The sequence below is a fragment of the Epinephelus lanceolatus genome, chromosome 15 (assembly GCF_041903045.1).
Source record: "Epinephelus lanceolatus isolate andai-2023 chromosome 15, ASM4190304v1, whole genome shotgun sequence".
In the NCBI taxonomy this organism is placed as follows: domain Eukaryota; kingdom Metazoa; phylum Chordata; class Actinopteri; order Perciformes; family Serranidae; genus Epinephelus; species Epinephelus lanceolatus.
The window spans coordinates 13776308-13799808 of NC_135748.1; the positions used below are offsets into that span (position 1 = coordinate 13776308).

A 23501-nucleotide genomic window follows, 5' to 3' on the forward strand; every position below is an offset into this window, starting at 1 on the left:
TAAAATATTTTGTCAAAGCCTTAGGGAGCTGCTGGAGAGGGGCTAAAGAGCTGCACGTGACCCTGGAGCTGCCTGTTATCAACTTCTGAGTAAGCCAGGAGACCCTCGATAGGGGGCTCTGCCAGCGATAATAGAATGAATCAGTTTATAACCTGATAACATTGTAAGCTCGTCCTCTCAACTTGGGCTGTCCATGTAAAAAGTTCTTTGTGGCTCTTGTCCCTTTACAATGAGGCAGGGTGTACTTGTGGACCTTGTTGCATATGCCATTAAAATTTAGGCATTTGTGATTTTACCCTCTAACCTCAGAGTTATCTTGAATGCAGGTTTACGTCACTATTTCAGACAAGGTCAGGTGGTGTTCCTGTGCAGGCTGGTCCTTCCAGAATCTGGATAAGGAGCCAAATTAAATTATTTTTTTCTATACTACAATTGGGATAGACACGTTTTAGTAAATTTTTATGCTATAGAGGTTTAGCAGTACCAACATTTCTTTCCATTACAGTCAGTGAGTCTTACATACAGACTGTTTGTTAAACTGATCAACGCAAGACATGCACAATCTGACACAAACCATGTCTGGATGCTGCTGAGCATTAAAACCACCGGAGGTTCTTCAAACTATAACTAAAGTTGCTGTCACTTCATTTACATGTTGATGAGATTTAAATCAGGTTTATTTATGAAGAGTTTTGTAAAATAATATAGTTGATTTTAAACACAGTAAGTACGGTCCAATCCATTGTAGACAGTGGAATGAATTACATTCAGATATTTGCACAACAGATATTTAATCTTTTTTTTTTTTTTTTTGTTTTTACATTTTCACTGAGACTGCCATTAAAAAAATGTAACAGTGTAATGACAGCAATTGTTCACTCGATGGTTGTGGAGGAGCAGAATATCTTGTGTTCTGTCTCTTCTGGTATGTGACATGAAGAATTCATATAGAGCAAACACTGGGTTTCATGTTATGACAAAATCAATTACTTCAGCTCATTTTAATGAACATTTTATTTGATCACTCAAACATTTATTTCACTTAGAAAAAAATATAGTATTTTGATAGACACCATCACATTTTATGATTTGCTCAAAGTGTTTGATGTAATGTGCCACTAGATTAGAAAACTAGAATTTAGTTTTAAATGTGCCACACTTCCATTCAGCTCATGATATCACACTGAGGTGTTCAGACCCAGGGCCTTTGTAAACACCTTCTGTGCATCCTCAGCAAGCATGTCGAGGAAAGTATTAAGAGCTTTGTAGGTAAAGATAAAAGAGAGGGATGCTGCTGCTGGGATTCCAAATAATGGAACAAACCTGAACCCTTCCTCTGCTGCCATTAATGCAGCATCACTTACAGACAAGCACAACATCTTAATGATAAGCTCTTTGTTTATTTCCTTTAAACCCAGTTGTGATGTCATCACTGATCTAAGATCATCCAAAGGCACGCGTGCACTACGAGCAAGACTCTGCAGTGACTTACTATCAAGACCAAATGTAACTTTGTACTCATTGATGGTAGCAACCAACATGGCTATATCAGTGGCAACAGAGAGCCCAGGAACTGGTGCAGCTGCTATGAGTGCCGATATAGAGGCAAGGTACTTTATTTTTGCCTGTAAAGCCTCTTTCTTCTTGCTGATGATACCATGACTGATATTAGGCATGGCCAACAGCAGAGTGTTCCTCTTGTGTGCAGGAAGTTCTCTCTCGAGGGTCTCCTCTAACAGATGGAAATCATAGAGGTGGAGATGACGGCTGGACACCAGGAAGACTTGAGGAGACTCGAAGCCTTGTTTTTCAAGACCTGTGTCACAAACAGAACAAAGAAGTTTATTTCATATGATGACAATAGAATGAGAAAACATCCTGAGCCTCCTCATGTCAGGATACACCAGCAGCTCTCTCCAGGTCAGACACAAAGGCTGTTTTAGATCTTAGAAGATGAGTGGTCAAGCTAACAGACTCTCACTGGGGAGCTCTGCCAGTGTTCATATGAATCATTTATGACCTGATAACATTGTTAGCCCTTCCTCTCAATATTGGCTGCTAATGTGATATTTTATTTTTGGCTCGCGCCTTTAAAATGAAGCAGTGTCTACCTGTGACCCTTGTTGCATACACCTTCAAATTTAGGCATTTGTTCTCCTCTAACCTCAGACTTACCTTGAATGCAGTTGTCCCTGATTTGTTTAAGAGTCCTTTCTGCATTGAAGTCCGTCTGACTGTCTTCCTCATCACGTAAGTTATGGTCAATCTTTGAACGAACAAAGTAGAACTTTTTCTGCATCCTCTGAATCTCCTGAGCGAGCTTCACATCATTTTCTCTGAAGCGATCAGCTGAGATGATGATGAAGAAGTCAAACTTTTCAAATTCAACACGCTCCAGGTAGTTGCTAGCTGAAAAGTTGGGAGTGCCAATACCAGGAAGATCCCACAGTGTGACATTGGGATAGTTGGGATGGGGGTATGGTGTAGCCTCTGAGGTGGTTTCTACAGGACCAGTAGGGGCGGCTCTCTCATCCCTGTTGTCTATGCCTCTGAAGGCATTAACAAAAGTGGATTTACCAGAGCCAGACTCTCCTGTGATGCCAATATTTAGTGGAATATTATCCTGCTGATCCAAATAATCCTGGATCTTTGCAGCTGCTGAGGCAGGTCCATTGGTTAGCAGCTCCTCTTTAAAGTCTTCTATCGGTGCATAATCAAATGGATCATCCATTGTGCTCCCTGAAAAATAAAGGAAACATAAAATCACTGTGGTATTTCAATTTGCAGAATATAAAAGCTTACCCTCATCTAATGATGCAGTAAATCATATATAATGCAAAGATAAGAGATTATATTTAAGCACAACTGTTGCCAAGTTTTACTGTATAGTGTACACTACAGGGTAAATTTTGGTCTGCAGTCAGTGATCTTTAATGGGCAGCAAAAACATCAAATAAGGCAAATATGAATTCAGAAACACATGCACTGTCTTTGTCCCCTGAGATGGCTACTGTAACCTTATTATCTTATACTACTTACACATTAGGACAGCGCCAAGTATGTTGCACAGAACAAAGCTGCAGTGATAACCGAAGCCATAAACTGTGTTGGGTTGTTTCTCTAAAAATGTACATTACTCATTACCCTTTTCAAAAGTAATATTACTTGACTGATTACTCCCTGCCAACAGTAAGGGTCACGGTAATTGTAGCCAAGGCTAGATAGCTTGAAAATGTTTTTTTTTTCTACTTGGGGGCTTCAGTTAGATGTGACCGGTATTATTCCCCCCACATAACAAGCCACAAGCATTATTAGTCCTTTTGTAGCCTGCAACTCAGCCTGTGCGGGGCTACAGCCGACCTCCGCGGCCAAGAAAGGCGCACCCTTGGTGGAGTGTATTTCTTGGAGCTTTGCGTTGTTGCGCTGTCAGTCGCACTAAGTATTTCACTCGGCAGGTTTGAGGACGTGGTTTTCGCAGTGAACTTTAGTACCACTACCTACAGCAATAGTGTTCCCGTCTTCTTTCCTCACGACATAGTCATGGGTGTATACAGCTGTTTCTTTCTTCCAAGCTTGATGCTTTGTGACGCGCACGCGCAGCGCGACGATTACAGAAATGAGTCCACTGCTGATTGTTGTGTTTCAAGTCAGTGGTGATGTGATTACAAAAGTAAAATTGTAACGAGCTATTTGGTTTGAGGCTAACTGTAACGTTATAACTGGAACTTTATTTGTAATCACACTACTCGTTACTGGAAATAATTATGTCATTACTGCCCAACACCGATCATTAATATGGAGTTAATATTAAACTAATAAACCTTTAACAATCATAAACATGCATTGTAACACACAAGACAGTGCAATGTGTAGCTGTAAATATATCTCTTACCGTATGAGGCACTTGGATCGTTGTTACTGCGAGAAGGTTTAACTTCTTTCTCTGCACAGCCGCACAGTGTCAGAGTTGTACAAAGTTCAGCTCCTTACACAGTCTGTGAAGCGACCAATGAAAACGTCTGCTGTGAGCCACGATGACCAATCGGTGTCTGTCCTGTTTCCTCGGCCCCATTATCAGTGAAAGCAGCTGGTTTACAAGAAGTGCAGAGAGGAGGGTGCGTTTGTATCAGAGAGCTACACCCTCTGTGTTATGCACTGGCACCTATTCAGATGAACACTCTTTGCTTTTTATCTGTTTATAGTTTATCAAGAGCTGTTTTCAACCAGATGACATTAGTTACCCAGAATATGGATATGTGGCTTGTAATGAAAATGTGATTTTGATGAAATACACGTCAGAGAAGTGACCAATGAAAAAGTCTGCTGTGAGCCACATGACCAGTAAGTGTCTGTCCTCTGTTCTCATCCCCATCGTCAGTGAAAGCAGCTGGTTTAAAAGAATTGCAGAGAGGAGGGTGCGTTTATTAGAGAGCCTCACATGCTAACTCATAACCCACTGGGTCATCAGGCTCTCTGACGTCCAGCACCTCATGATTAACAAATGAAGCACTGTACTACCAGTACTGCTGTCTGTGCCTCTGAAGGCATTATCAAAGGTGGATTTACCAGATCCAGACTGTGATGCCAATATTTAGTGGACTATTATTCTGCTGATCCAAATACTCTGGAACTTTGCAGCTCACATCACTCATCAATTTGTTCGTTCATTTCTATAAAAAGAAAAAAGTGCAAGAAAAAAAGATGTAAAATAACTGTACTGTTTTTATTTAAGGTATAGCAGACCACGTCAGCCTACTTGATAAACTGATCAACGCAAGATCTGCACAATCTGACACAAACCATGTCTGGATGTTGCCGAGCATTAAAACCACCAGAGGTCCTTCCAACTACAACAAAAGGTGACGTCTCATCATTTACGTGTTGATGAGATTTAAATCAGGTTTATTCATGAAGAGTTTTGCAAAGTAGTACAGTTAATTTTTCAGCAAGATGCAAACACAGTCAGTACGGTCTAGATTAAAAAACTATGATTTGTATGAGCTGTCTGCAGTAGTATTACATCACATTCACAAGAATAATTCAGAAGCTCATTTGCATTGTACAATAACAGTTTTAAATGTGCCACACTTCCATTCAGCTCATGATACCACACTGAGGTGTTCAGACCCAGGGCCTTTGTAAACACCTTCTGTGCATCCTCAGCAAGCATGTCGAGGAAAGTATTAAGAGCTTTGTAGGTGAAGATAAAAGACACAATCATTGCTGCTGGGATTCCAAATAATGGAACAAACCTGAACTCTTCCTCTGCTGCCATTAATGCAGCATCACTTACAGACAAGCACAACATCTTAATGATAAGCTCTTTGTTTATTTCTTTTAAACCCAGTTGTGATGTCATCACTGCTCTAAGATCATCCAAAGGCACGCTTGCACTATGAGCAAGACTCTGCAGTGACTTGCTATCAAGACCAAATGTAACCTGATACCGACTGATGGTAGCAACCAACATGGCTATATCAGTGGCAACAGAGAGCCCAGGAACTAGTGCAGCTGCTATGAGTGCAGATATAGAGGCAAGGTACTTTATTTTTGCCTGTAAAGCCTCTTTCTTCTTGCTGATGATACCATGACTGATATTAGGCATGGCCAACAGCAGAGTGTTCCTCTTGTGTGCAGGAAGTTCTCTCTCGAGGGTCTCCTCTAACAGATGGAAATCATACAGGTGGAGATGACGGCTGGACACCAGGAAGACTTGAGGAGACTCGAAGCCTTGTTTTTCAAGACCTGTGTCACAAACAGAACAAAGAAGTTTATTTCAGATGATGACAATAGAATGAGAAAACATCCTGAGCCTCCTCGTGTCAGGATACACCAGCAGCTCTCTCCAGGTCAGACGCAAATGTTGTTTTAGATCTTAGAAGATGAGTGGTCAAGCTAACAGACTCTCACTGGGGGGCTCTGCCAGTGTTCATATGAATCATTTATGACCTGATAACACTGTTAGCTCTTCCTCTCAATATTGGCTGCTCATGTCAAAAGTAATTTTTGGCTCGTCTCCTTAAAATGAAGCAGTGTCTACCTGTGACCCTTGTTGCATATACCTTTAAATTTTAGGCATTTGTTCTCCTCTAACCTTAGACTTACCTTGAATGCAGTTGTCCCTGATTTGTTTAAGAGTCCTTTCTGCGTTGAAGTCCCTCTGACTGTCTTCCTCATCACGTAAGTTATGGTCAATCTTTGAACAAACAAAGTAGAACTTTTTCTTCATCCTCTGAATCTCCTGAGCGAGCTTCACATCATTTTCTCTGAAGCAATCAGCTGAGATGATGATGAAGAAGTCAAACTTTTCAAATTCAACACGCTCCAGGTAGTTGCTAGCTGAAAAGTTGGGAGTGCCAATACCAGGAAGATCCCACAGTGTGACATTGGGATAGATGGGATAGGGGTATGGTGTAGCCTCTGAGGTGGTTTCTACAGGACCAGCAGGGGCGGCTCTCTCATCCCTGTTGTCTATGCCTCTGAAGGCATTAACAAAGGTGGATTTACCAGAGCCTGTCTCTCCTGTGATGCCAATATTTAGTGGAATATTATCCTGCTGATCCAAATACTCCTGGATCTTTGCAGCTGCTGAGGCAGGTCCATTGGTTAGCAGCTCCTCTTTAAAGTCTTCTATTGGTTCATAATCAAATGGATTATCCATAGTGCTCCCCGAAAAATAAAGAAAACAGAAAATCACTGCAGAAGTCTGATTTGCAGAATATAAAAGCTTACCCTCATCTAATCATGCAATAAAATACAATAAGTCTGATCATAATATATAATGCAAAGATAGGTGATTACATTTAATTACACAATTTTCTAAATTTAAGAGCTGCGTGTCATCTACACTGCAGAATAAATTGGGCCATCAGTCAGCCAGCTGTCTCATAAGGCCATTGCTGCTTTGCTCCAATCATCACTATCACACAGCACAAAATATCATGTCGGGGCTGCTTTCAACAACACATAATCGTTGTTAGCCTCCATGGACAAACCACTATAAATGTCCCTTGCCAAAACACCATTGTACTGTGCCTGGTCGAGAGGGAATGCTTTAGCCAGCTGAATCAGTGTCTAATCCTTGTAATGTTACGGTGGCCCGGGTAGTCTGTAAGGCTCAACAGGGTATCCTGCTGGTATGCATCAACAATGTAACTGATGACACTCTCCCATTGAATGGAGGAGGAAATCAAGGAGTAATAAACAATAATCTTTATTAGGACAAAATCATATAGCCAACAGCCTTGCACACAGGTATGCGGAGACAGTCTGAGCCCTATGCTCCCCCTAAGTGCCACTCACACCGGCCAAAACAAGTGTACAGGGGCTCATGCCAATATAGATCACCACAGATGAATTACACCCCTTTAGGGCAGTGCAACCAAACACTGCACTGCAGTTGACTCCAGAATCACAACCCTCTCAGGGCACAACACACACCACATTGCACCACAAGGAAAATCACTGCGCCACAAACACACCTGTGCTATCAGGGCAGCAGCCCCAGAGGATTTATTTAAGTACCTTTAACTGCTTTCCAACATCCCGGCACTCTGGCTCTTAGCTGATGTTTAAAATCAATAACATTTAACATTAAATCACACCAGACACATACAAAACAAGCAGCTGCGAATAAATACGTCAGTGAATAAAAACCACTTAACTTCACCTGAGTTTGAGACCTTCCTCCAGGTCTGAGCTTTGGTGCTGATCCGGCTTCAGTCACAGTCTGGCCTGGAGACCACCGCTGGTCCAGTGCAGAGAGGCCTCTCCATAGACGGCAGGAGAGCCTCGTTACAGGCTGGAGAACGGACAAACTCAAATGTGCCTCACACAGGACTCTCTCCCTGTCCCCACTAACTATCCTGACCGGTCGGCGAATAGCACTCGCTCCCTGGTTATGAGTGCACCATACAGCTGGCTCGGCTGGGCTTCTGCCCCGTCACGGTCAGCGAACACTCGGCTATCCAGAGACCGGTGCACCCGGTCACTCTCCTTCTGTCAATGCATCTGTGTCTGACACACTCCCTCCCACAGTGCATCGCTTGCTCTCATCTCACGTGCAGACACTCACCCTGCTCTCTCTTCCGCCTCCCTCCCTGACACACAGCATCACTCACTAAGTCATGGGAATATATTCAACCCTTTCATCTTCCAGACTGCTTTGTGATGCGCACGCACAGCTCGATGATGACAAAAATGAATCCACTGCTGTGATTGTTGTATTTCAAGTCAGTGGTGATGTGATTACAGAAAATTGTAACAAGCTATTTGGTTTGAGGCTAACTGTAATGTTATGACTGGAATTTTATTAGTAATCACACTACTTGTTATTGGAAATAGTAATGTCATTACTGCCCAACACTGATCATTAATATGGAGTTAATATTAAACCGATGAACCTTTATCAATCATAAACATGCATTGTAACACACAATGCAGTGCAATGTGCAGCTGTAATCTCTTACCCCATGAGGCACTTGGATCGTTGTTACTCAGCAAAAAGGTAGTGTTCAGCTCCACATCAGAGAAGTGACCAATGAAAAAGTCTGCTGTGAGCCACATGACCAGTAAGTGTCTGTCCTCTGTTCTCATCCCCATCATCAGTGAAAGCAGCTGGTTTACAAGAATTGCAGAGAGGAGGGTGCGTTTATTAGAGAGCTTCACATGCTGACTCATAACCCACTGGGCCAGCAGACTCTCTGACGTCCAGCACCTCATGATTAACAAATGAAGCACTGTACTACCAGTACTGTTGTCTGTGCCTCTGAAGGCATTAACAAAGGTGGATTTACCAGATCCAGACTACGATGCCAATATTTAGTGGACTATTATTCTGCTGATCCAAATACTCTGGAACTTTGCAGCCCACATCACTCATCAATTTATTCTTTCATTTCTATAAAAAGAAAAAAGTGCAAGAAAAAAAAGATGTAAAATAACTGCACTGTTTTTATTTAAGGTATAGCAGACCACATCAGCCTACTTGATAAACTGATCAATGCAAGATCTGCACAATCTGACACAAACCATGTCTGGATGTTACCGAGCATTAAAACCACCAGAGGTCCTTCCAACTACAACAAAAGGTGACGTCTCATCATTTACATGTTGATGAGATTTAAATCAGGTTTATTCATAAAAAGTTTTGCAAAGTAGTACAGTTAATTTTTCAGCAAGATGCAAACACAGTCAGTACGGTCTAGATTAAAAAACTATGATTTGTATGAGCATTTGTCTGCAGTAGTATTACATCACATTCACAAGAATAATTCAGAAGCTCATTTGCATTGTACAATAACAGTTTTAAATGTGCCACACTTCCATTCAGCTCATGATATCACACTGAGGTGTTCAGACCCAGGGCCTTTGTAAACACCTTCTGTGCATCCTCAGCAAGCATGTCGAGGAAAGTATTAAGAGCTTTGTAGGTGAAGATAAAAGACACAATCATTGCTGCTGGGATTCCAAATAATGGAACAAACCTGAACCCTTCCTCTGCTGCCATTAATGCAGCATCACTTACAGACAAGCACAACATCTTAATGATAAGCTCTTTGTTTATTTCCTTTAAACCCAGTTGTGATGTCATCACTGATCTAAGATCATCCAAAGGCACGCTTGCACTATGAGCAAGACTCTGCAGTGACTTGCTATCAAGACCAAATGTAACTTTGTACTCATTGATGGTAGCAACCAACATGGCTATATCAGTGGCAACAGAGAGCCCAGGAACTGGTGCAGCTGCTATGAGTGCAGATATAGAGGCAAGGTACTTTATTTTTGCCTGTAAAGCCTCTTTCTTCTTGCTGATGATACCATGACTGATATTAGGCATGGCCAACAGCAGAGTGTTCCTCTTGTGTGCAGGAAGTTCTCTCTCGAGGGTCTCCTCTAACAGATGGAAATCATACAGGTGGAGATGACGGCTGGACACCAGGAAGACTTGAGGTGACTTGAAGCCTTGTTTTTCAAGACCTGTGTCACAAACAGAACAAAGAAGTTTATTTCAGATGATGACAATAGAATGAGAAAACATCCTGAGCCTCCTCGTGTCAGGATACACCAGCAGCTCTCTCCAGGCCAGACACAAAGGCTGTTTTAGATCTTAGAAGATGAGTGGTCAAGCCAACAGACTCTCACTGGGGGGCTCTGCCAGTGTTCATATGAATCATTTATGACCTGATAACATTGTTAGCTCTTCCTCTCAACATGGGCTGCTCATGTGAAAAGTTATTTTTGGCTTGTCTCCTCAAAATGAAGCAGTGTCTACCTGTGACCCTTGTTGCATATACCTTTAAATTTTAGGCATTTGTTCTCCTCTAACCTCAGACTTACCTTGAATGCAGTTGTCCCTGATTTGTTTAAGAGTCCTTTCTGCGTTGAAGTCCCTCTGACTGTCTTCCTCATCACTTAAGTTATGGTCAATCTTTGAACGAACAAAGTAGAACTTTTTCTTCATCCTCTGAATCTCCTGAGCGAGCTTCACATCATTTTCTTTGAAGCGATCAGCTGGGATGATGATGATGAAGTCAAACTTTTCAAATTCAACACGCTCCAGGTAGTTGCTAGCTGAAAAGTTGGGAGTGCCAATACCAGGAAGATCCCACAGTGTGACATTGGGATAGTTGGGATGGGGGTATGGCGTAGCCTCTGAGGTGGTTTCTACAGGACCAGTAGGGGCGGCTCTCTCATCCCTGTTGTCTATGCCTCTGAAGGCATTAACAAAGGTGGATTTACCAGAGCCAGACTCTCATGTGATGCCAATATTTAGTGGAATATTATCCTGCTGATCCAAATAATCCTGGATCTTTGCAGCTGCTGAGGCAGGTCCATTGGTTAGCAGCTCCTCTTTAAAGTCTTCTATTGGTTCATAATCAAATGAATTATCCATAGCGCTCCCCGAAAAATAAAGGAAACATAAAATCACTGCATTTTGATTTAGGGACTTGCATTATTTAAAATGCACCTTCATCTAAACTTGCATAAAAACACAGCAAGTACAATTACAATATAATTACTTACAATATGCATATATGTTTATTTGATTGCATTTAAATGTGTACTTTTTTCCTTCTAAAATTAAGAGCTTGTGTAGTCTACACTGACAACTAACTACTAATACACTAAATGCAGGACTTTGCAAAGCATGTTCCATTGGACAAAGCTGCAGTCATTAGCACAGCAAAGTCACAAACATTAACTAAAATTAAACAGATGCAACTTTAACAGTCATAAAAAAATAATATACAATACAGCGCATGGTATAGCTGTGAATCTATCCCTTACCGTACTTCTCTTTCTGCACAGTGGTTCAGGCTCAGAGTTGTACAGAGTCCATCCAATAAGAAAGTCAATACAGTGTCCAATGCAAACATCCTGCTGTGAGCGACAGAGACTAACCAGTGTCTGCCACCTCTCCTCATGCACATTATCTATAAAACCAGCTGGTTTATGAGAAACGGGGAGAGGAGAGGTTTATTTATATAGAGCTGCATCATTTTGCACATGCCCTGGTACTCTACAAACAGTATTTGCCTTTCATAGGTTTATCAAGACCTGTTTTCAGTCACATGACATGGTTATGAGGTAGATCAGAGGAGAAGTACTGTAGTGTGGACCATTTTGAAGGATGTACGTAATGTACAATGAAGGCAAACTGTTTCAGTCGCCCTTCCAAATCGCCCCAGTTAGTCTGAGTGACAACAGACAAGAACTGTCAACTTGATACACTCTGTTTTCACGAGAACAATTAAATGTATTTCTGGAGGACAGTGAATTTTCACACATCTTATGAGAGAGTGTTTTTGCAGCATTTCAGTAGTATTTTATTTCGACTTTTTTGTTGTTTTTTTTTTACATTTTATGGCATGTGTTTATTTCTTTATTCTTACTCTAGGTCCTCGGTACCAAACATGTAAGCATGGAGGTCATCCTCAGCAGGGACGTTGTCCTCATTGCTGACTTCAATCTTCTGCTTAACAGGGAAGCATCTGGGCATCAGCTTTCTTCCACTCTAAGAGAAAAAAAGGACTCCATTTTAACCCCCTGGTTTATTTCTGTAACAGTTTTGACGACATGTTTGGGTAGAAAACAAACTGATCCGTTAAAATTTCTTTTTTAAAAATAAAAAAAAATTGTGTGAATTTGTGAGGTTTAGTAACTTCATTTCAAAGATGTAATATTAATAGTGTTTGTTCAAATTAAAACTACATTACCCACAAATAAGGATTCGTTCCTGTGTGAGAGCAGCACCCTATGTCTTTGCATTGAGCTGACTCACTATTTTCTTGGCGTCACCCACGGATCTCTGGATGCACCTCTGCTCTCTTTCTTTCCGTTTCTCCATCTCACGTCTCCGCTTTTCTTCATGCAACCTGGAACATGATGTAATAAACAGGAAGAGAAGCAGTTTTCAGGTCACGTGCTCTTTGGAGAAGCATCTCTATCCAGAGCTCCTCACATTACCATATGTTTTCACATTGTATTTTAACAATGCGTTGGAGACAGAGAAGCCAGTCTGAAGAATACTACTCTGCTGATAATGTGCAAATTTGTCTTAAGCATTCCCACACTACATTATCAGTAGACTCATACATGATATACACATGTATTCAATCACTTTCTCCAACATTTATTTACAAAAATACTCTATTGAGAAAACTTAAAACGTGAATTCTGTGGTGCAAAAAAGAAGAATTACGTACCTGCAATCAGTGGATGAAATGTACCCTCTACATGCTAATATGCCATGAACTCTAAGCTATATAATACATACTGTGATGAACAATACACTTATCTAAACATAAATGTCTACTGTAAGGCCACTCATTGACAAAAACCTGTTCCTTCTCTCACGGCCCCCTGATCACCTTCACTCTCAGAGCATCCAACGTAGCATCCTGAAAGCATGGAGAGGAGGTGGGATGGATAAAAGGGAAAGGGGGAAAGTGAGAGGGAGAGGAGACAGAATAAAGCATCTGGTCCAAATTAGCATGCTATGTGCAGTTTACATAAGTACTTCTCTGCTGGAAAGAAGGTCTGGGTTGTGTATGTAGTAGAAAGATGCAAATACTTGAAATTGGATCTACATGACAAGAGAAAACAGAGAAAAAGGCCTGTGGCATTTGCTTCTGCTTAAGAGAAAGAAAATCTACAACACACTGCGCCGCACCAGGCCAATAAATGCTCCAGCTGATGGGTGACATAATGCGAGCTTGACCATTTTGACACAGGAAATAATATGGCAGTCGGCTGGTAACAAACAGTCACAAATTACAGTTCAACAGTAGGTTGAAATATGTTTCTGAAAAAAATTTAGGTGAGAAATAGGCAACACAATAACAGAATCTTAGTTGCTTAGTTTTACTGTTTGATCTCAGTTTTTCCAGCCTCCATTTGTCACAGTACAGGAACCAGTATGGCAGCCCCCTTCCTGTTCACAAATTCTCATACAGCCAAACAGTGCACTAAAATATGTTTCTTATGACATTTTAGGTAAGAAATATGCACTACAGTGACAAAATCTTTAAAGAAGTATTTCACTGCTGGAGAGATGGTCTTCTCATATTGCTATAGCTGCCTATGTAGTAGAAAGACACAAGTATTTTTGAAATTGGTGCTACATGACCAGAAAAAAAAAGAGAAATGGGCTTTGGCATTCACTTTTGCTCAAGAGGTAGAAAACCTGTAACTACCAGAATGTTGGCCTGGCCATTTTGAGACCACTGTCACACATGTGAAACTAGCATTGATAATTGTATGTAGGGGAGACACTGATTGTTGCCTGGCTGGCAGTGAGTCGGGAAACAGGCATGGACAACAGTAAATGTACCATTAACATTATTTTTCACTGTATTTCTTGGCAAGCCAGCTAACATTACTTATCAAGCTAGCTTTCTGTGTGCAGCACACCCAGCACAGCCCACATTTGGCATGAATATCAGCTCGGCAGGTAACAGTCTCTCGCCTGCATTTGATCATGTGTGACTATACCCCGACACAGAAAACAAGAGGCGGCCAGCTGGCCATATTGGTCTTGTCCCCCAGTACCTATCTGGCCTCCTCCAACCCTATACCCCCTCCTGTACTAAGAGTCCCACCCTCTGGACTTCTCCTAGCAGCGATCTGCAAAGCCCCATCTCTAGATATTTACAAACAACTGTGGAAAACCCACTTGTTCTTACTTCGCTATTGTTATTTCTGTTCTTGTTTTGTTTTTTTATTTTCATTTTGCTTGTTTATTTATTTCTGTTTTCTTACTCTGTAACGAGGCCTTGGGTACCTTGAAAAGCACTATATAAATCCAAATTATTGTTAACAGTCTTAAACTACAGCTAAACAGTAGCTAAAACATGTTTCTGAACACATTTTAGGCGAGCAATGGGCAACGCATAAACAGAACTTGGGTTCATATTGGATCACTGCTGCTTACTTCTACTGTTTGATCTCAGCCTCCGTTTTTGCAATGCAGTGAACAGTATGGTGCCCACTTCCTCTTCACAAATTTTTGCATTACAACCAAACAGTGCACTTAAATCTGTGAAGACGTTTTAGGCAAAAAAAAGAAAAAAGAAAATACAGAAACAGAATCTTGGTTAATATTTGATCAGCTCTGCCCAGGTTTACAATTTCATCAGTTTTCTCTGACTTTGAAAGACAGAGAGAGAGTGGCAGCTCTCTGTCTCAATCTGTTTCATACCCTTCATGTTTTTGGTGGCGGGCATATGAAAATGTGGAAGCACAATGACGCAAAATCTGTCATCCAGCAGATCTGAGCTGGGCAATGAGCAGGCGAATCTGTGCGCTGGTAAGATTGAGAGAAGTTTATCACATTTACATTTACTACCCACATTGTTATGATACAAAGCCGTTTAAAAATCGGACAAGTATCCCTTTAATGATGCCACTTCAGATAACTTCTGGGTGTCGTAACCCCCGCTTTAAATTGTCGAGCACAGCTTTTTGATTTGAAGTGTTGGGAAAAAAATGTAGCTAAATGTACAGTACAGTCTGCTGCCTTACCTGGTCCTCTGTTTTTAGTAAATCATGGAACTGAAGCATCATTTTGAGGTTGGCGGCTCTCTTCTTCTCCTTGCCGATTCTATCCTCAGTGTCATTTATCTGTAATGTTAGCTTCTCGTCATCTACATTCCTTTAGACACAGAGGAATTAGTGTTGGATGAGGTGAATGCCACAACTTGTTCACAGTATTTTCTATTTATTTTATGTCTTTCATGTGTAATGGTTGGTTGTGTGTTGGTTTCCCTTGGTTGTGTGCCTGCTTTTTATTTAATTTTTTGTACGTTACAACCATCCTTGACGTTACAATTGCTATTATCACTTTAATGTACTTATTAATACTGTTTTGTTTGTGTTTTTTTTTTTTTGTTTATGCTGTATCCCCTCATACTCCACATTCTTCAGTAATGTAGTGGCTTTTGTCTTGATCAAAATCAGCCTTCTGAATGCATATAACGATACTAAGTTTTGCGTGAGTGTTTACGCCTTTGATTCATCTCCCTTCTCCATGCACCTTGGAAGTAGGTCAAGTTGCTCCAGAAACCCTTTCCCAGCTTCTTGGATAAATATGATACGTACGTTTTCTTCGAGGCGACCTCCATCATCTGCTGGAGCTCCTCCAACATCTTATTTTTTGTGGTACAGTTTGAAGTCAGGGACAGGATCTGGTCTTTCACCTCCATCATTGCATCCAGTAGCTGCTGGGGATCTCTTAAGTATTGCTCCAGCTTCTCCTGCAGGAGGGGGGTAGTGACATCACACTGTGAGCGCTGCAAGTAAACTCAAGATAAAAAGAGGCTGTTAAGGAATACTGACCTCATAGTCTGAGCTGTCGCTATCCAGTTTAGAATTTGTGACACTGAAATGCCAAAGACAGAGTTTGAGCTCAAGACAGATTAAGATGTAATGATTTGTGTGGGTAGATGGTGTCTGTATAGCTTTATGAAACAGCAGCAACAAGCATTATAATGCATCAGAGTACATGAATTTACAAAACAAATACTAGATGTGCAGCGTAACACTCATCGCCATGGATGTAAATAAGTGTTGGTGTGTCCTTACAGTGTGTCGTTGTGGGCTGAGGACAGCGTGGGCTCTGTGGTGGAGGGCGGCGCTTTACCTGGGCTGGACTCCAAACCTGTGTGCATGTTACCATTCACATCACATTGCCAGCACTATTCATACTTACAAGTCAGGATATGAGAGTCTCTCAGAGCTCCTACACATTTTCCATTTATAAATTCTATGCTTTTCCAGACTGAGTGCAACTATCTAGATGATTAGAATGTGAATACATGGTTTTTAAATCCAACTATTAAGACTTACATTCTAACTAAAAAAAAAAGTTAAATACTTTAATTTTCATGGTGTCTGCGCAGCCTTGTTTATTCACTTTGACCTTGGAAACAGCGATGAACACAGCCATAAAGGTATGGTTTCTATGTTTTCTGATATCCACATCACTGCACAACTTAATGTTCAAACAAACTTAAGGCCCTGAGTCCACATAAGCATTCTTTCCCAGCTGAAAAGCACTGCTCAGGAAATGCCTGGCTGGGAGCTGTCGCTCTTTTTTTAGCTGAGACAGTTTGGTTGCATCTGGTTGCTATGATACAGAATATCCACAGCAGTAAACACATTGACACAAGGCACAGTAATCACTCTCAGTGAAGGGAAGGCTGAAGATAAACATTTTCCAGCTCTCGGCGCTCAGGAGAACAACACCAAACTGACCGCACTCAGAGCAAAATAGAAGCTCAGTGCCTTGACACGCTGCTGGTGTTTGTATCATGGCATAAATAATCAGCACTCCCACTGCAAATAATTAAAAAAGATGCTGACCTTAGGAATAAAACGGTTTGGTGGACACAGACCCTAAGATTAGATGATTTGTGATGCTGTGTACTGTGTATATTCAGTATATTATATTATAAAGAAATTAGCTCTCTAGCACCCCCATTTTGTTTGATCGGGTCAATAATGGAGGGGTCCCCTCAGATTATGTGTGGTCATATGCCTACAAAGTTGCGTGGTGATCGATGAAACCCTTGAGATGTTATACACCTTTATGTAGATCGGTCAAACTTCCCAGGAAGAGATCGATCTTAAGTGTTTTTCAAAAAATTCAAAATGGCTGAAAATCTATATAACCCGAAGTTATGGGTTTTTGGGGCAAATTTGTTCCTCATGAGGAGAGGCACTCTGTTCAAAGTTTCATGTCTCTACAACATATGGGGCATGAGATATGCCCAAAGTTTGCAATTTCAATCGGTTGCTATAGCGCCCCCTTTTGGCCAATTGATGTAATATTGCTTTATTTGCATCCTCCCATGACCCTCTACCACTGTGCCAAATTTCACATGGATTGACCAAGTCAGTGAGGAGAAAAACATGGAACAGACACACAGACAGAGTTTTTGTCATTATATAGTAAGATAAGATAAACTTTATCTTCCCAAACGGGAAATCTCTTTTAAGCACACAGTGCGACATAGCCAAGAGCCAAAGACAACCATCATGTACAATCAAGACACACAGAAGACAACCATGTAGTACAGCAAGATCGTACAATCAAGACGACTAGGCAAAATAAATACATCAACTTTATCATAACAGGTAAGGCTAAAAGAAAAACACCGGTTGCACTAGCACAGGCGATATTAATAATTAAAAGTGCAATAAAAACTATAGTATAGATAGTGCAAATAAAATATGGTAGTGCAAATAAAACTGAAGTGCGAGTAGAAATGTACCAAAGTGTGCAACAGCTCAATAGTCACAATAGCAGCCTTGCTCTGCCAGGGAGACACCGCAGGGCCAGCAGATGAAGAGAGTGGCATAACCACAAGAACATTACAAGAATATCTTTTGTGAGCTTGTTCTGGCCTGCACTCTCTCTCACACCATGAGAAACACTTTGCGTGTATGATCAATTTCATTTTTAGAAATTCTGAATATTAGAGTTCTGAGAACAGAAAAGGTGCAATAGTCTGGAAACCCAAATATTTTTCCATACTCTCTTTTCTTTTTTCCATACATATCCCGACCTGGAAACTACAAAAAAATCAACCTCCATACTTTTCCGTACTGCGCAGGATCTCTGGCGTCTGCTGCATCAATCCTGACCAGTCTTTTTTTGTAATCTGTGTCTTGTGAGTCCCTCAGTGATAATGAAGTCCAAAATAAACTGATGGAGTGCTCTTTTACATATTACCAAATCTCATACACAAAGAGCAGTGTTTATTAATTTTGCAATAGTCATCTCATACACACTGGAAAGGCTGAGAAAGATTTGATTTAAAGCTCCAGCCTGTAGGATTTAGGGGGATATTTTGGCAGAAACTGAATAAGAATTGGGTTTTCATAACCTTAGAATTAGCTGTTTATATCAACATAGGGAGCAGGTCCTCATCTACAGAGATCACCATGTTGCACTGCCATGTTTCTACAGTAGCCAAGAATGCACAAATCAAACACTGGCTTCAGACAGGGCCATTCACATTTTTGTGTCAGCCACTGAAGTCAGAAGCCCATCTGCAACGAGCAGCATCGCAAAACCACTGCTTTGTAATGGGAAACTGCTTCATTCAGTGTTTTTATCAGTTTAATTCACTTGTTTGTTTGTTTTGAAGCAACCTCTGTGTATAATTCCTGTTGAAAACCTTATTCTGGGTTTTTATCAATTTTAATCACCTGGCCTGTTTGTTCTGAAGAGGACGAGACCTCTGCGGATAATTCAGCTCCAAGTAAAAACCTCCCAAACAGCGAACACTGAAGGAATTTTTACAGGGAAAAGCTTCACCTGGTTGCAATCTGCAACCCTCACCACTAGGTGGCACTACATCCCCCTAAATCTTACACATTAGATTTAAAGACCAACACTGAGTGATTAACATACCTCACTGTGGCAGTTGTAATCCATTAAACATTGATCCACTGGGTTCTAGCACTTACCCTGCCTAACTGCTGACTCATGAGGCTCCCTGCCTGGCTCAATCTGAGTGTCTCTGTCAGACAGGACTTCAGCTTTCGAATTCTCTGCCTCCTGGGCCTCATGCCACTCCGGAGTCAGCATCTTTAACAGAATGTTCTTGGATTGCTTATATTCATCCAGGGTATCCTCAAGCTGGGCAGCTTCACTGTGAAGAAGAAAAGGTTTTTGATCCATTTTTGCAGATTAATACTTCCAAAATTGCTTATAGATCTTTTCCTAGCACTTAGTGGTTAATCACTTCATACATACACAACATGTAGAAATTTGCACATACTCTATTTATGTTAAACTTGCAATATTATCACAATGCTACCTTTTTACGCTCTCTACTTCATCAGTTAACTTCTCAATTGCAGAATTCAACTCCAGTTTGGACTTGCTCATTTTTTCAAAACTGACAACAGAGATAAAATTAGAATTATTACAAAACTGGAAAGATAAATTAGTCTGATGTTACAATGACAAAGAATCCACTACTGCTTACGGTATTCTGGCATCCGCAGATTTCTTCTTCTGTCTCTCGAGCTGCTCTTCCATCTCAAGTTCCTGTTCAAGCTTCTTCACATGTTGCTCCTTTGCTTCAATAGCCTTGTCCATCCTCATAATCTCTGACCTTTTCTTCATCAAGGATTTCTATGGATGGAAGGATGAGGGTAAAAGGGGTACTGGAGATAATTAAAGAGAGAGAGGTCAGACATAAATTGGCAGTAGATATTTGTTCAACATACTCATGTTCAAGTTATCCCATGTTTTTATCTTAAAGAAAAGTTTGACATTTGGGGAAATATCCTTATGTGCCTTCTTGCTGAGAGTTTGATGATCAGATTGATACCACACTCATATGTGTGCATCTAATACGAAGCTACAGCTAACAACTTAGCTTAGCTTAGCTTAGTGAAAAGACTATAGCAGGGGGAACAGCTAGCCTGGCTCTGTACAAAGGGAATAAAATCCAACCAGCAGCACTTCTACAACTCCATAACTAACATTTATTATCTTGCTTGCTTTACCCGTACAAAAACTAAAATATAAAAATAAGTTGTGGTTTTACAGGGAGTCTTTGCTGGCTGACTGGAAACCTCACAGTGATGACAACACTGTTCAAAGTCAATTGTGCTTGCCCTAGATACAGTCCTGCACATGGTCAGATCAATATGGGTGATTCTTACAGTATCTGTTATCCACAGCTTCTTTATACGCAATGGCAGCAAATGTCAACTGGCAAACAGCCACACAAACAACCCGCTAAAGCTTCCTATCCAGCCCACAGAATATTAATGAAATCATAAAATTTGAGGAAGAAAACACCTGTTCCAGTATTAATGATATCTAGCTGTTTTTTCCTTCTTAAATTGAAGCAACTCCCAAAACAGCTGAGATGGAAATAATCTTATTCGGAATGATCCACCAACCTACAATATGTGCATTTGACCTGTTATAACGTTATTATCAACCCCAAACCTGCAGGACAGGTTCAGGTAAGATTACTAGAAAATATCACAGGTTATTATTTATCAATAACTTGCAGAAAGAAATACTCTAGGTCACTCTCTCCCTCTCTTTCCCCACATGTGTCTCTGTTCTTGTCTCTGTCCTTGATCCTGCCAGCTGTGCTACTATAAGGCATAAAGCTAGAAGACTGCGGGTCGGGTCTGGTTCAGGTGGTTGATTATTTTTGCTGGTTTGCAGTGCAGATCGGATAGATGAAGCTGACACCAATTGCCATCTTTTAGAAATGGAATACGATTTGTGCCATATCTTCATGTCTGCTTAGAAAAATTCTGGCCTTTGGACAAACGTAGTTGATGACCCCTGCTCTTTGGAAACCTCCCCCAATTAGTCAAATCCCTGTAGCCATCTGAAGGCATCCTGTGACTTGTGTTCCATCTCACCCAGCCCTTTCACACTAAGCACTGCTGCACCCAAATGAACCAAAATAGCAGGTGCACTTGGAGACATCCACGGTCTGTGCAGCGCTGATCATTGCGCTTGCACCATTTAAACAGGATAAACACAGGATAAACCCGGTTAAGTTATTTACCTGTGTTGCCCTCTCCACCAAAAAATTAAATGTTGGGTCCTTCTTAACAGTCACTAGGGGCAGAGAGCAGATAATTGTTAACGCTAAAGTAAGCAATCCTTTAAAGCCAAAAGAAGTACCTTTGCAACTTTTACATGTTTTGACTCTCTGCTCTGCCTCCACCCACCTCGTTCCACCAGAGACATCCTCTGCTTTGGACTGCCTGGTTTAGTGAGAGCAGAGTTATCTTTGAGTTTTGGAATTTTCATCTTCTCTTTTTTCTCCTGCTCCTCCACTGCTTCTCCCGCCAAGTCGCCAGTCATCTCGTCAGCACAGGCAGCTAAGAATTTACCCAGCTCCTGAGCATGAACGAGAACAGCAGCACAAATTTAATCCTCAACTTTTCACTTTTTACAGACACCACTTAACACTACTCATAGCAGGTGACGAATTGCTCATGCACAGTTGTAGTTAAACACACACAAACCTCTAATCTGCGTTCCTGTTCCATCACGATCACTGTTGACAGGAACTGGCTCTGTTCTGTCCTCCTTCCTCTCAATTCTACTCACAGGATAAATGACAGAAACGTTTTTGTACAAAACAAACATTAATTGATTGAGGATAGTTATTTATAGCTGTACTGTATAGCTTGTGCTTTCCAATTATGTCACTTTGTCCTGTGTTTATCAATCTCTAAAAGGTCAAGATTGCCAGAAAACATATAGATTGCCAGAAAACATATAAACATATATATATGTACAACTAAAAATCCTTGAAAATGACTGTAGGCATGCTTTCTTCTTTGGGAGGCATGACCCTATGACAGATATTTACCTGGCTCTGGTGATGACGTGTCTGAGCTTGCTTCTGCCATCTGGTGCTGGACTGGCTCTAATTGAAACATGTTTGTAGATGACAAATACAACTGTGAAACTGACCGCCTTTAGGAATTCAGAATTAAACTAGAACTTTAAGAATGGATGCTTTTCAATGACTTTACTGATTTTACTGGCTAAATCAAGTCTGGCCCTAAGCTGCCTGAGGTCCTCAGACCGGTTCCCACATCAAGACTTTACAGTCTGTTTCATACTAGTAGTTAAAACATATGGTTTCACATAGAAAACAGACACAACAAATCTGTTTCAGGTAGCGAATAACCTAACGTTAGCGCTATTCCAGCATGCCAACGTTATTAGGACAAGCCTATGGCATTTTACATTGTAGAAATTAGCCTAGCAACTAGCCATCTTTTGCTCTTCTCATATAAAGCCAGGGCCAACAGCAACATTTAACAAAGGTAACGGCACACAATTTGGTTCCATTACAACTTAGCCTCGCGTCACCAGGCTCTTCACATAAAGTAAAGAGCCTGCTGGTAATTACAACTCACAAGGTTCACTGACAACACAACTGTCATATACTAAACACCTTTTCCAAACAGCAGAGATTTCCTCTGCTCATATGAAGCCAGGATAAATCACCCACAAGACTTAAAATGCTAACGTTATTCAAGTGGAGGCTTTACTGTCTTCACAATTTATTGTTTATCTGTAAAATACAAGTAAATACAAGCTTCGTTTCCACTGAGGGAAATGGTTTCAGTACAGAAGCAGACAAGAGGTCTTCTTCACCACGACTTGCAGATACAGTTCTGAGGAGGTGCACGTCAGGCTACAGCGTCGATTCAACGCAGACGTATAAACTCCCTCTGTGATAAGCAGCGTTAATGATAGTTAACTTCGGTAGCTAACGTTTACTTTTGCAATTTAGTTAAATTTGTTTAGGAATTTACAAAGTTCCTGGAGCTTACCAACTTAGAGAACAATTATCCTAAATTAAAGGTCCATTAAAGCTTCTTTAAAGTACGTTAATATACGCTAGTTAGCAAGTTAAATGCGATTCTCAGTAACGTTATTCGACGCTAATGTCAGTTAGCTTAGCAAGTGCCTAGCATGAGTCAGGCATTAATGGGCCTGGCAGTAGATTGCCGTTAGCTTGACACCAATACCGAGCTAGCCTAACAGTGTAAAGTTAGCACTAAACGGCATTCATTTGATATTAACAGAGACATTAAACTACTGTACCTGTTACCTGATATTAGCTACTCCTTCTAGCTTTTATACATCCGAGGCAAATTTCAGTTACAAACTGGGCTGTTAACGGCGTTTTTCTACTGTGGTCTGTGATGAGTTAACAGCAACACATGGTTGTTGCATTTTATGTCCCTAATGTTTCCAACAAAGATAATAATAATCTAAAAAAAAACATGCCATGCCATGAGAGACAAATAAATACTAAAAAAAAGTTAAATTAAATAATTACTTGTATGACAATACTGCAAAAAAACCAAAACAACCGATAATGTATAATTTGTATGACGATAATGCAAAAAAAAAATCAATGCCATGAGAGAAAAATAAATATAAAAATTACAGTTAAATAATTACTTGTATTACAATAATG

The 23501-nt window shown here is 40.7% G+C and overlaps 3 protein-coding genes, 1 long non-coding RNA gene and 1 pseudogene across 5 annotated transcripts; all 5 read right to left on the minus strand.

The window, feature by feature from the left end:
• Nucleotides 1-997: 997 nt before the first annotated feature.
• Nucleotides 998-4037, minus strand: LOC144466943 (interferon-inducible GTPase 5-like). Its single transcript, XM_078174944.1, has 3 exons — nucleotides 3893-4037; nucleotides 2176-2739; nucleotides 998-1816 (listed from the first exon to the last, which is right to left on the minus strand). The coding sequence occupies exons 2-3, from the start codon at nucleotides 2729-2731 to the stop codon at nucleotides 1179-1181; spliced, it is 1194 nt and encodes a 397-aa protein (XP_078031070.1). The 5' UTR covers nucleotides 2732-2739; nucleotides 3893-4037; the 3' UTR covers nucleotides 998-1178.
• Nucleotides 4038-4802: 765 nt separating this feature from the next.
• Nucleotides 4803-8364, minus strand: LOC144466945 (interferon-inducible GTPase 5-like). Its single transcript, XM_078174947.1, has 2 exons — nucleotides 6106-8364; nucleotides 4803-5745 (listed from the first exon to the last, which is right to left on the minus strand). The coding sequence occupies exons 1-2, from the start codon at nucleotides 6659-6661 to the stop codon at nucleotides 4973-4975; spliced, it is 1329 nt and encodes a 442-aa protein (XP_078031073.1). The 5' UTR covers nucleotides 6662-8364; the 3' UTR covers nucleotides 4803-4972.
• A 745-nt stretch (nucleotides 8365-9109) lies between these two features.
• Nucleotides 9110-10909, minus strand: LOC144466946 (interferon-inducible GTPase 5-like; annotated as a pseudogene). The gene is made up of 2 exons (XR_013493336.1): nucleotides 10339-10909; nucleotides 9110-9978 (listed from the first exon to the last, which is right to left on the minus strand). The product of XR_013493336.1 is annotated as an interferon-inducible GTPase 5-like (transcript).
• A 248-nt stretch (nucleotides 10910-11157) lies between these two features.
• On the minus strand, nucleotides 11158-12841 carry LOC144466947 (uncharacterized). Its single transcript, XR_013493337.1, has 3 exons — nucleotides 12284-12841; nucleotides 11895-12016; nucleotides 11158-11447 (listed from the first exon to the last, which is right to left on the minus strand). It is a non-coding gene; the product is annotated as an uncharacterized LOC144466947 (long non-coding RNA).
• A 13-nt stretch (nucleotides 12842-12854) lies between these two features.
• On the minus strand, nucleotides 12855-23209 carry LOC144467067 (uncharacterized). The gene is made up of 13 exons (XM_078175408.1): nucleotides 23123-23209; nucleotides 21873-21929; nucleotides 21523-21599; nucleotides 21223-21394; nucleotides 21057-21109; nucleotides 19500-19648; nucleotides 19329-19409; nucleotides 18976-19160; nucleotides 16084-16159; nucleotides 15838-15880; nucleotides 15601-15755; nucleotides 15025-15154; nucleotides 12855-12902 (listed from the first exon to the last, which is right to left on the minus strand). The coding sequence occupies exons 2-13, from the start codon at nucleotides 21910-21912 to the stop codon at nucleotides 12855-12857; spliced, it is 1209 nt and encodes a 402-aa protein (XP_078031534.1). The 5' UTR covers nucleotides 21913-21929; nucleotides 23123-23209.
• Nucleotides 23210-23501: the final 292 nt, after the last annotated feature.

What these genes read in the sequence shown, in the direction of transcription:
- LOC144466945 (XM_078174947.1), bottom strand. Translation starts at nt 6,661, where the DNA reads ATGGATAATCCATTTGATTATGAACCAATAGAAGACTTTAAAGAGGAG. An exon ending in CAGGGACAACTGCATTCAAG is followed by an intron (nt 5,746 to 6,105) that starts GTAAGTCTAAGG and finishes TTTGTGACACAG; the next exon opens with GTCTTGAAAAACAAGGCTTC.
- LOC144467067 (XM_078175408.1), bottom strand. Translation starts at nt 21,912, where the DNA reads ATGGCAGAAGCAAGCTCAGACACGTCATCACCAGAGCCAG. An exon ending in TGGTGGAGAGGGCAACACAG is followed by an intron (nt 19,649 to 21,056) that starts GTAAATAACTTA and finishes TTCCATCCATAG; the next exon opens with AAATCCTTGATGAAGAAAAG. An exon ending in GAAGTAGAGAGCGTAAAAAG is followed by an intron (nt 19,161 to 19,328) that starts GTAGCATTGTGA and finishes TCTTCTTCACAG; the next exon opens with TGAAGCTGCCCAGCTTGAGG.
- LOC144466943 (XM_078174944.1), bottom strand. Translation starts at nt 2,731, where the DNA reads ATGGATGATCCATTTGATTATGCACCGATAGAAGACTTTAAAGAGGAG. An exon ending in CAGGGACAACTGCATTCAAG is followed by an intron (nt 1,817 to 2,175) that starts GTAAGTCTGAGG and finishes TTTGTGACACAG; the next exon opens with GTCTTGAAAAACAAGGCTTC.